Source organism: Pongo pygmaeus, chromosome X (assembly GCF_028885625.2).
Source record: "Pongo pygmaeus isolate AG05252 chromosome X, NHGRI_mPonPyg2-v2.0_pri, whole genome shotgun sequence".
NCBI classification, from domain to species: Eukaryota; Metazoa; Chordata; class Mammalia; order Primates; family Hominidae; genus Pongo; species Pongo pygmaeus.
Genome location: NC_072396.2, coordinates 122,913,103 through 122,925,215, shown reverse-complemented (window position 1 = coordinate 122,925,215; position 12,113 = coordinate 122,913,103). Strand labels below are relative to the sequence as shown.

The 12,113-nt window shown below is 41.1% G+C and overlaps 1 protein-coding gene and 1 pseudogene across 2 annotated transcripts in view; both read right to left on the bottom strand.

The window, feature by feature from the left end:
* Positions 1-12,113, bottom strand: part of IL13RA1 (interleukin 13 receptor subunit alpha 1) — a 79,141-nt gene that overhangs the window by 26,003 nt on the left and 41,025 nt on the right. For both annotated transcript variants that reach the window (XM_054471908.2, XM_054471907.2), the window contains exons 7-10: positions 10,933-10,980; positions 10,534-10,666; positions 3,514-3,610; positions 955-1,039 (exon numbers count right to left, since the gene is read on the bottom strand). In XM_054471908.2, coding sequence (XP_054327883.1) covers positions 955-1,039; positions 3,514-3,610; positions 10,534-10,666; positions 10,933-10,980 — 363 coding nt within the window. The remainder of the gene's footprint in view (positions 1-954; positions 1,040-3,513; positions 3,611-10,533; positions 10,667-10,932; positions 10,981-12,113) is intronic.
* On the bottom strand, positions 6,600-7,831 carry LOC129025407 (cell cycle control protein 50B-like; annotated as a pseudogene).

The following is a 12,113-nucleotide window of genomic DNA, read 5'->3' as shown; positions in this document are numbered from 1 at the left end:
CTTTAGAATAACCAATTTCAAATAGAAGTTCTGATACGTGCTACAACATGAATTAACCTTTAAAACATTATGGTAAATGAAATAAGCCAGACACAAAAGGACAAATATTGCATGATTTCACATATAGAAGGTATCCAGAATATTTAATTCATAGAGACAAGAAGTAGAATAGAGGCTACCAGGGGTGGGAGGAATAAGGGGATGGGGAATTATTGTTTAACAGCCACAGTTTCTATTTGGGATGATGAAAAATTTCTGGAAAGAGATAGTGGTGATGGTTGCACAACTTATAAATGTATTTAATGACACTAAACTGTATATATATATGTATATATGTATATGTATATATGTATATATGTATAATACATATACATATATGTACATATATACACACATATATACATATATACACACATATACATATATACACATATATATACACACATATATACACATATATATACACATATACACACACACACACACATATATATATATTTTATTTTTTAGAGAGTCTCGCTCTGTCACCCAGGCTGGAATGCAGTGGCATGATCATGGCTCACTGCAACCTTGAACTCCTGGGCTCAAGGGATCCTCCCACCTCAATCTCCTGAGTAGCTGGGACCACAGGTGCATGCCGCTGCACCCGGCTAATTTTTATATATTTTGTGGAAATTCGATCTCGCAAAAAAATATAAAAATTAGCTGGCTGCAGTGGCATGCTGTCCAGGCTGGTCTCAAACTGCTGGACTAAGTGATCCTCCTGCCTCAGCCTCCCAAAGTGTTGGGATTACAGGCGTGAGCTGCCATACCCAGCCTGAACTGTATACTTAAAAATGCTTAAAATAATAAATTTTATGTTATGGATACTTTACCACATTTAAAAAAAAAAATCCCATAGCTTCCAAAAAAAAAAAAAAAACCAATTTCAAGCCCCATGAAATCTGTTCTTACCAGAGTATCATCATTCTGGTCTCCAAACATTTCTTTAAAAATCTTGCCAGGATCAGGAATTGGAGGGAATATAATAATCTTGAGCCTTTAAGAAAACAGAGACATTTGATTCAAACCTTCCAGTCCACAGGAGTGCCCCACATAAATACCACCATATTAAAAGAAGGCATGGACAAAAGACATGGTACACAAGTCATCTTTATTGACAAGGCAGTTGTGAAGAAATTTCTAAAATAGGGTACACAAAAATCAATGTTCTACAGGCATTAAGTTCTACTCTTGCCCGTAGGTGGAGCACAGGGACCATCAGAATAAGTGAATTACTTATACCCTATCATCTAAATAATAATGCTGCTCTACTTTTAACAGACCAGATGGGCGCTTGCTCTGTATAATTTTGAAAAGAATAATCCTCTGAGAACAGGATACATTCCTCTGTTTCTTTTTTCTTCCTACTTCTCTCCATTTTTCAATCTTATAGCTTGCCTCCATCTCCCAGTGAGTGTCCATGGATGTGCCCCAGGATTCAGTCTTTTGTCTTCTTGTCTATCTCATTCACTTTATGAGCACTCCTTTTGGTCTTTAGGCTTTAAATCCATTCACATGCTGAGGATTCCCAAAATTAGATCTTCAGCCCAGCCCTCTCCCTTCAACTCCAGATTCATGCACAAAATCGCTTATTTAACATCTTTATTTGGATATCTAATAAGCATCTCAAACTTAACATATGCAAAACTGAAGTCCTTATCTTTCCCTCAAACCCAGCTTTCCTCAACAGTCTTCTCTGTCTCAGTAAATGGCACCAGCATTCACTCAGTTGCTCAAGCCAAAAATCTAAGAGGTATCTCTGAATCCTCAATTACCCTCATACCTCCACAGACAGGCAACTATCAGCAAGTCTTATCAATTCTACTCTCAAAATATATACTATTTCTGACCACTTCTTGCTATCTCCATTGCTAACCCCCTAGTATAGGTTATCCTCATCTTTCTGCCAAAACACTGCAATGCCTCCGAACTACTCCATCTGCTTCCACTTTTGCCCAAGTCAGTTCTTCACTTAGCAACTACAATGATCTTTTATGACAATAACTCAGACCATGTGCCTACTCTGCTCAAAACTCTCCGATGCTCCTTATCATGCTTAGAATAAAATCTCAGTTCCTTGCCACGGCCTGCGTGATCTGGTTGGCCAACCTCTGTCCTCACTCGCTGCCACTCTCCACCCTGCACTCTCCACTCCAGCCAAACAAACCAAGCACATTTCAGCCTTGGGGACTTTGCATTTGCTGTTCCCACGGCCTGGAGTGCTCTTTCCTCGAATATCTGAATGACTCACTCCTTTACATTACTGGGAGTCTCTCCTCAAATGTCACTTTCTCAGTGACATCCTACATAAAATGCACCTCCTATCACCTCCTAGCCATACCCCACTACTGTGAATTATACTTCTATGTGAAATCATAGTATTTATTATTTATTTTGTGTGTGTGTGTGTATGTGCATGTGTGTATCTTTCCCTCTAGAATGTAGATGGGGACTTTGTCCTGTTCACTGCTGTAACTTTAGCACTTACAACAGTGCCTGGTTCACAAATAGGCACTCAAAAAATATATATAGAGAGAGAATATATATATATGTTGAATAAATGTTGAAATAATGATAAAATATTGGTTCTGGATCCAGCTTAATAACCTTATTTCAACCTTAGTTATTTATTTACTACAAGAGCAAATAACAGTCCTATAATGAGATAGAGAAAATAAAACATTCTCAAGGAATGGATACCATACATTCATGACAACTTAATGAAGTTCTCTTTCCCACAATATTAAGTAGTAGCCTGCTTTGCATTAATACCAGACAAGTCATTTTATTAGTAAAGGTCTCCATTTCTAAAACTTCATTCTAAGAACTACTGACTAACTTGATAGATTAGGCATTTGAAAGAGTATTAGGTGAACATAGGACCTATTCAACAATCCTAAACACATGCAAAGGGAGCAGTGCTTGAGCAGGGAGCCCTGGAAAACTAATCCAACATGTTTTTCATTAGAAAGTGGGCATAGCGGCCGGGTGCAGTGGCTCATGCCTATAATCCCAGCACTTTGGGAGGCTGAGGAGGGTGGATCACTTGAGGTCAGGAGTTTGAGACCAGCCTGGCCAACATGGTGAAACCCTGTCTATTAAAAATACAAAAAATTAGCCGGGCGTGGTGGTGGGCACCTGTAATCCCAGCTACTCGGGAGGCTGAGGCAGGAGAATTGCTTGAACCCAGGAGGTGGAGGCTGCAGTGAGCTGAGATCACACCACTGCGCTCCAGCCTGGGCAACAGAGACTCTGTCTCAGGAAAAAAAAAAAAAAAAAGAAGAAAGAAAGAAAGAAAAGAAAAGAAAGTGGGCGCAGTAATACTTCCTTGTCATGTCATACTCCCAAAAGCCACTTACAGGCAACATGCTTCTAATACACTGGGCAGACATAAAACACAAGCACTAAGAGTAATAACCACAGCAAACAGGCTATCAGAAACTGCAAAACCTGCCTGGGCAGCTACCTTACCTTTTTAGGTAAAGCAGAAGTACTATGATTGCACCTGCGACGATGACTGGAACAATGAGTAACATGGTTATGTAGAGTGTGGAATTGCGCTTCTTACCTGGAGAATGAAAAGCAAACAGAAAGACTTGAGAAATAAAACCCTTTTAGTAATAAACCAAGCATCAATTCTGTTAGCTAGTAAGATCACAAATATTTCTGCTCCCTCCCCCAACCTATTTTCCCAAGCTCTTCAATTACCTTATCTTCTGTTAAATTCATAGTTAAAAAAAAAAAAAAAAAAAGTCCTCCTCTGGTGCCTGAACTTCCCTAGGTGAGCAAATACCTAAAAGATTACCTGAAATCAGGATATTTTTTAAAAGACAAACATAAGCTTTATTCTCTTTCAAAAACTCAGAGACTAGGGCCTGGAACCATATTCATTAATTTAATCTGAATCAGAATCCCTTAAATTTGATGGTCTCATTTAAACTTGTTTGTTTGTTTGTTGGTTGGCTGTTTTTTTTTTTTTTTTTTTTTGAGACACAGTCTCTCACTCTGTCACCCAGGCTGGAGTGCAATAGCACGATCTTGGCTCACTGCAACCTCCGCATCCATGTTTCAAGCGATTCTCCTGCCTCAGTCTCCCGAGTAGCTGGGACTATAGGCACACACTACCACACTGAGTTAATTTTTGTATTTTTAGTAGAGACGGGGTTTCCCTATTTGGGCCAGGCTGGTCTCAAACTCTTGACCTCAAGTGTTCTGTCCGCCTCGGCTTCACAAATTGCTGGGATTACAGGCATGAGCCACTGCGCCCAGCCGCATTTAAAATTTTATAGAAATAGACTGACCATTCTAAAAATGACAAAATACATATTGTTTTCAACTACATAGTAAAAAATGTAGTAAACTCTCTTATTGAAAATAGAGGAGGGCTGGGCTAGTGAGCTCAAACATTCATAATAAAAATTTCTCTATGTACATACAATAATGTTTTAATAGCCTAAAATCACCATACAAAAACTGATAATAAAATTGTGTAGTGTTCAGGAGTTGGAAAGCCAACACATTGGAATTACCCAAGTATTTTTTTGGTATCTGTAATAATGGGATAGAATCTCTTAAATCATGGTTGTCCCAGAAGATCTGAGACAGATGTCAGTGACATGCACATTGTCCATTGTTCAGTAACTTTCAAAGAACTAGAACAGACTAAACTATGTCAACTATCCAATACAATCCAATATTTCTTAACTGATAAAAAAAAAAAAAAAACTTCAAGATCTTGCGCTGCTTTAAAGGAAGGAGTATAAACGAATGAGTGGTAACTGGAAAATAGCTATAATAGACAGCAGGCACTGAAGAATTCTGTCTGACAAATACCAAATAACTGTTTGCTTTTAGCAAATAAGCTGGTAACATATCACATAGGGTTTTTTTTAAAGTTCTTTTAAGCTATTTTGCCATGAAAGAAAGGTTTTTTTAAATAAAAATATTGCTTCTTAGAACAACTTTAAACATACTGATTGATGTTAGTCAATCGATAAAATCAATGGAATGATTTTAGCTAAGACTTTTAACATTATCTCCAAGATTCAAATAATGTTAAGATTCTAGTTTACATATAAGACTATATATACCTTAGCATTGATTCAAATATGATTACTATAAATGTATCTCGTTGGAAAACATAAAAAAAAATTTTCCAGATCTAAGAGAAAAGGTATGAATGAAGCCCTTTGTAAGTGCGCACGTGTGCGCGCGCGCACACCCACACACACAAATTAAATGACAAAGAAGACTGAGCCAAGGGACATAGATGTGACTAGGGAGATTACCTTCCCTCAAAGATCCCTTCCAGCTATCTGATTCTACAGTTAAAGCATTCCCTCTGAACTATACAAACTGGCCTCACATTTTCAAGTTTCTACACAGTATCTGGTAAAGTTTGCCTGTTTGCTTTTATACTAAAATATCAAATAAATCGACACAAACCCTGTCCTACAAATCTGTACACCAACTAGTTTTCCAGAGACAGTGATTTTTTTTAATTTAATTTTTTTGAGACGGAGTCTCACTCTGTCACCCAGGCTGGAGTGCGGTGGCGCGATCTCTACTCACTGCAACCTCCGCCTCCCGGGTTCAAGCGATTCTCCTGCCTCAGCCTCCCAGGAGCTAGAACTACAGGCGTCTGCCACCATGCCCAGCTTATTTTTATATTTCAGTAGAGACAGGGTTTCACCATGTTGGCCAGAGTGGTCTTGAACTCCTGACCTCAAGTGATCCACCCGCCTCAGCCTCCCAAAGTGATGGGATTACAGGCATGAGCCATGGCGCCCAGCCCAGAGATAGTGATTTTTTAAAAATTCATTCCACAAGTCATTAGAGCGTACTATATTTAAGGCAGAGTGCCAGACCAAACCTGCAACATTATGGTGTCACTGTCCCTGGGAACAAATTACTATCCGAAAAACTGGACTCAGGTGACTGCTTCAGGCCCAACCTGGTTCAGGGTAGTGATTTCCAAATTTGAGAGAATACGGGAATCTCCAGAGGAGTTTGTTAAAACAGTTTCAAGCGTCTCACCCCAGCATTACTGTGTCAGAATCTCTGGTGTTGGTGCCTCCTCATCTATCTGCATATTTAACAAATATGTTCTCCCACACCCCTCCATGCCTCAGCAGATAATTTGTGGGTCTCACTCTCCATCCCAACCCACCCTCCCCACAAAGAAAAGAAAACCACTGTACTGTGGTGGCAAAAGCTCTAGCCTTAGCGTCAGCAACCACTTGCCAGCTGCCTGATCTTGATTGAGTTATTTCATGTTGCTAGGTCTCTCAATCTCTTCCCCTGGCAGGGGTTGAAAATGAGTCTCTATAGGGATCCCTTCCACTCTTGGACTTGGAGAACCTAACATGGCATCTCAGTATCATGAAGGAGGTGGGGAGACTTTGCAAGGATGTTTCACTCTGCAGTCAACCCTCCGCCACCAGGCAACAGAGTTTAGCAGCCCCCAAGAGTAAGTGGGTAATTCCCTTCTCTGGCCCCCTCATTCACAAAGGGAGGAAAAGTGAGGAGAGGTTGGAATAGGATGAGGGGCAAAGGGGAGAGACTGAAAAAAGCTTGCAGAGTTTTGGTAAGAAGCAGGAAGGGTCGTTGGAAAGCTGGAATCACCCCTCCTCCTCATTGTCATCATCTTTCTGGTAGGTCCTGGTAGCGAATGTACATGACCAGCATGACAAAGCCAGTAAGGATGCAGAGGGAGCTGACCACCAGGTAGGCGATGCACAGGAAGCGGTTCCTGCCACCCATCCACAAGATGCTGCTGAAGATGCGGAGCTTGTGGCCACCAAATGCATGCACCAGGTAGTTGTAGGTGATGCTGACACAGTAGACACACTGCGGCAGCCCAGCTGAGTAGTTGCCCTGGGGGATGTGCGCGTACAGCTTGCGGAATGTGGGCAGCGCTGCCATGCGCATCCACACCACGAAGTTCTGGTTGATGAAGCCGGTGTTGTTGGGGATGGGGCAGAGCTTGTCGTAGACCAGCCAGCGCCAGTTGGGCGGCGGTGCTGTGCCATGGAAGGCCAGTGCCAGGCTGCCATTGACCAGTGGTGGGTTGCAGAACTTGATGGGGTAGTTGGTCTACTGGGCGATGCAGGTGCAGTGCGGTAGCGTGGCACCTCCACGTAGGGCCCGCCGGGCTGGCACTGGTGCCACAGCAAGTTGTTGAAGAGGCTGTTGGTGATGATGTTGCAGGGTGTGCGATGGGCAGGCGGCGCAGTGGGTGCACTCGTTGACCGGACAGTGCAGTGTGCTGGGCAGCCCGCTCAGCTGCGCATTGTCGCGGACACTCCATACCACCGGTTGCTTTGGTAGAAGTTGGTCAGCACGTAGTAGGGGTACACGGGGCCCTGGAAGAGCTCAGGCAGTGAGAAGTACCAGGCGCATGAGCAGGTGGACGGTGGCGCGCAGCCCCGGCCAGCCACAGCACACACCAAGCAGTTGCTGGTGTCCTGGTCGCCGGTGTAGCTGTACTCCAGCTCCTTGATGCTGGTGGAGGAGTAATAGAGGTCCAGGCTGATGAAGGCCAGGCCCACGTAGAAGAAGAGCTGCAGCCTAATGCTGGCCAACAGCAGCGGTTGCCAGGCGGGGAGGTGCTGCCACGTGAATGTGGTGGTGTTGAGCTGGTGGGCGCCCCCAGCTGTGGTGCTCCAGGTCATGGCGGCCACATGGGCTGACTGAGAGGGGCCCAGCCACGGGAGGCCTCCCCCTGTGCACTGGGCGAGCCCAGGGGATGCTCATGGGGTGGGTTTCCCCGCCCGCTCAGGTAAATCAGAAGATCTTAACTAGTTTTAAACACTATTAACAAAGATGCTATATTAAATATGTAATCTCATTAACAGTGACTACATATTTTACTGGTTACTTACCACTACTAAAATACCTAAAATAATCCTAACAACTACTATTATTCTTAAATAAGCACCTACTATATGTCTGATACCATACTAGGTGGTTTTGCATGCTTATCTCATATATATGCTATAATGATAACATTATCTCCCATTTAAGCAGATGAGAAAGATGAGGCTCAGAGAGGTTTAGTAAGTCATCCAGAAGTAAATAATGGCATCAGGCCTCAAATTCCAGTTCCACTGTCCAATTCCAAAGCCTGCCTTGCTACATCTAACATATAGACTGTCATTTGTCTATATACAAATTCATTTTTCCCACTAGGTCATGAACATCTAGAAAGCATCATCAAGGCCTGGCACCATTGTTTTAGGTAGTCACTAACATTTCTCCACATGATTCCTGCCTCCTGATATTCATTCCCTGGTGTAATCCCCTCTCCTTGAGCATGGGCTAGACTAATTGACTCACTTCTAAAAAAACAGAACAGCAGCAGTAATGGGATGTCATTTCTAAGGTTAGGTTATAAAAGACCATGGTTCCCATATTGGGTGTTCTCTCACACTGTTTCTTGCTTGGACTACTCACTTGGGAAAGCCAGTTTCCATGTCAGGAAGTAGCCCTATGGGGAGGTCCAAGTGGCAAGGAACTAAGGGAAGCAAATTACCACAAACTGAATGGCTTACAAGAATAGAAATGTATTATCTCACAGTTTTGGAGGCTAGAAGTCCAAAATGAAGGTGTCAGCAGGGCTCTGCTCCCTCTGAGGGCTCTAGAGAAGAATCCCTCCTTGCCTCTTCCTAGCTTCTGGTAGCTCCTGGGAATCCTTGGTGTTCCTTGGTTGTAGCTGCATCTCTGCAATCTCTGCCTCCATCTTCACATGGCTTTCTTCCCTGTGTGTCTGTGTGTCTCTGTGTGGCTTCTCTTTTTATAAGGATACTAGTCATTAGATTAAGTGTCCACTTTAATCCAGCATGACTTCATCCTCACTTGATTGTATCTGCAAAAATCCTATTTCCAAATAAGGTTACATTCACAGGTACCAGGGGTTGGAACCTACGAACATATCTTTTTGGGAGATACAATTCAACCTGCAACAGCCTCCATCCAGCAACCAGTGAGGTACTGAGGCTTTCCAACAACTATACGAGTGAACTTGGAAATGGATGCTCTGTCCCCAGTCAAGCCTTCAGACAGATTTCAGTTCTCATTGCAGCTTGACAGCAACCTCATGAGACCTCCAGCTAAGCTGTGGCTAGACTCCTGACTCACCGAAACTGTGAGATGGTAAATGTATGTTGGTTTAAGCCATTAAACTTTGGAGTAATTTGTTGTACAATAAATAAACGAATACAACCATGCCCGGCACATAACTTGTTGAGCTTCTCAATTAATAGGGAATTGGCTACCTCGACAACCTATTCGACTCATATACAGCTGTTTAAAAAGTTCTTAAGTTGGCTCTGTGTTGCCCCTTGGAGACACAAAAAGTAAAGCCTATTCCTTCTTGTACCTGACAATACCTCAAATATTAGAAATCAGCAATCATGACTCCTCAAAGTTACTTTACCAATTGTTCCTTGCCAAGTTTTGAGATTCTTCAACATCCTGATTATCCTTTCAAGGATAGATTCTGGTCTGCCAAGGCAACTCCTTTAATGTGGTGCTCAGAATGGAATACTGCACAATTCTGATGTGGCCATAGCTCTGTGCCCCAATCTGCAGCATTCCTTTCTGGGTGCTGCACTTATCACTCCTAAGATTGTATATGCCTTTTTGACACATTTAAGGTTACAATGTTGAGTCACATTGCACTTATAAAGCCCTGTATCCCACCCCACCACACACACATCCATAAAGCACAGGTCTTTCCAGTCCTGTACTTGAGCCTAGCTTGCTCAGCCTTTCAATTAATAAATGATTTTTTTCAAACTTAGGTACAGGTTTCTCTCTATTAAATGGCTCCACTCTTGTTTCTGCCAACCAGCATGTAGGACAGTCTCTAGTATTGTACAATGTGCAGATTTGATTATGCCTGCCTTTTTTTTTTTTTTTTTTTCCTTGAGACGGTCTCACTCTGTCACCCAGGCTAGAGGGCAGTGGCACAATCTCAGCTCACTGTAACCTCTGCCTCCCAGGTTCAAGAGATCTTCCCATCTCAGCCTCTTGGGTAGCCGAGATCACAAGCGTGCACCACCATATCTGGTTAATTTTTGTATTTTTTGTAGAGATGGAGTTTCACCATGTTGCTCAGGCTGGTCTTCAACTCCTGGGCTCAAGCGATCCTCCTGCCTCAGCCTCTCAAAGTGCTGGGATCACAGGCGTGAGTCACTGTGTGCAGCCTGTGCCTGCTTTCTATATTTTTGTTCAGTTTGTTAATAAAAATGGAAATGAGATAGAAAAGAACATAAAACCATTTGGATTATGGTTTTCTAAATAACTGTATACTGTCAATTAACCCTGGGTGGTTTGAAAGTGATTAAAAAGAAAATAAATTTCAATTGTAAGTACTCTTTTCCTGACATCAAGAGAGCATGACAGTCCCTTTCCCCAGTCTATTCCCTGCTTCAGCTTAGTTTTTATACAGCAATGTTTTAAATTTTAATAAAAATTCTGTTCTCTTACCTATACTCATTTCTTGGCTCCAATTACTCCAGAGTTTGTCATCCTCATAGCATAACTTATTTGTTTTGACTCTTATTCTGACTGTGTTCAAAGTATCAGGAAGAACACCAGGGACCATGAAACAAGATGTATTCTTAGGCATAAAATAAAAATACACAAGGAATATTACCAGTTTATTCTTTTTTACTGTTAGTGAATCATAATATAATTATCTGCCAAATTCTGTCTATGATTAAGACTTGGATTGCAATTCAAATTATCTTTGACTTTTCGAAAAAATTGGCAATAACTCACGGAACAAAGTAATTTGTTTTTCTCAAAGCAGCTCATATTTAGGCTATGCTCCACCCCCAACTGCTCTAAGTCTAAACCCAAATAGCTAATGTTGAATTTACTGACCTCCACATTTCTCTCAAATTCTGGATTCTGACATTTAGCCTCTTGGACCTTGAAAATAAAAATAAATAAATAAACTAATGAGTTCTAAATGTTTAAAAACCCATTTTCTATCACTTAGTCATTTCTAACAAGCTTTCATTTTATCCCATTAAAAGATGATCAGGTACAGTGAAAAAAGGTTGGCCTTTTTTAATAAATGGTGCTGGGTCAATTACATATGCATATGAAAAACAAGAATCTTGACCCCCTACCTCACACTATTCACAAAATCAGTTCCTGATATATTGCAGATTTAAATGTGTAAGATAAAATAAATTAATAAATACATAACTATAGCAAGCTTTTAGATGAAAACACAGAATATCTTAATGACCTTGAAGAAGGGAAATATTTCTTAAACAAGACCAAAAAACCTCCCATATTAACCATAAAGGGAATTTTTTAATAAAGTCATCTATATTAAAATTAAAAACGTTTGTTGATCAAATGACACCTTATAGGGAAATAAACAGGCAATGCATAGAGTGTGAGAACATATTTGTAATTTCTGACAAAGGACTTGCATATATATTTTTTCTTACCCTACTAATAAGGCAAAGACAGAAAACCCAATTTAAAAAAAAACTGGCAAAAGACTTGAACAGGCACTTCATAAGAGGATAAGCAAGCTGCGAATAAACATCTGAAAAAGTGTTCAACATCACTGGTCATGAGAAAAATGCAAATTAAATCCACAAGATAACAATACACACACTTACCTGAAAACAACAAGTGTTGTGAGGATATGAAGCATCTAGAACTCACATTTCTGCTTAGTAGTGTAAACTGGCACAACCATCTAGGAAAACTGTTATTATCTACTAGAGACAATCATATGTAACCTTATGACCCATATATGCCTATATAAATGCCCCACACAAATGTATGCACATGTGTACCAAGAGACAAGTATGTGAACATTCATAAAAACTCCATTCATAAAACCAAATGGGAAACTATCCAAATGTCCATCAATGGGAGAATGGATAAAGTATGGTATATTCACACAATGGAATGAATGTAGTGAGAACGTACCATCTATAGCTATAAGAAACAACGTTGGTGAGTCTCATAAACATAATGTTGAGTGAAAAAAACGGCAAACACACAAAAAAGTATATTCTGGGCCAGGAACAGTGGCT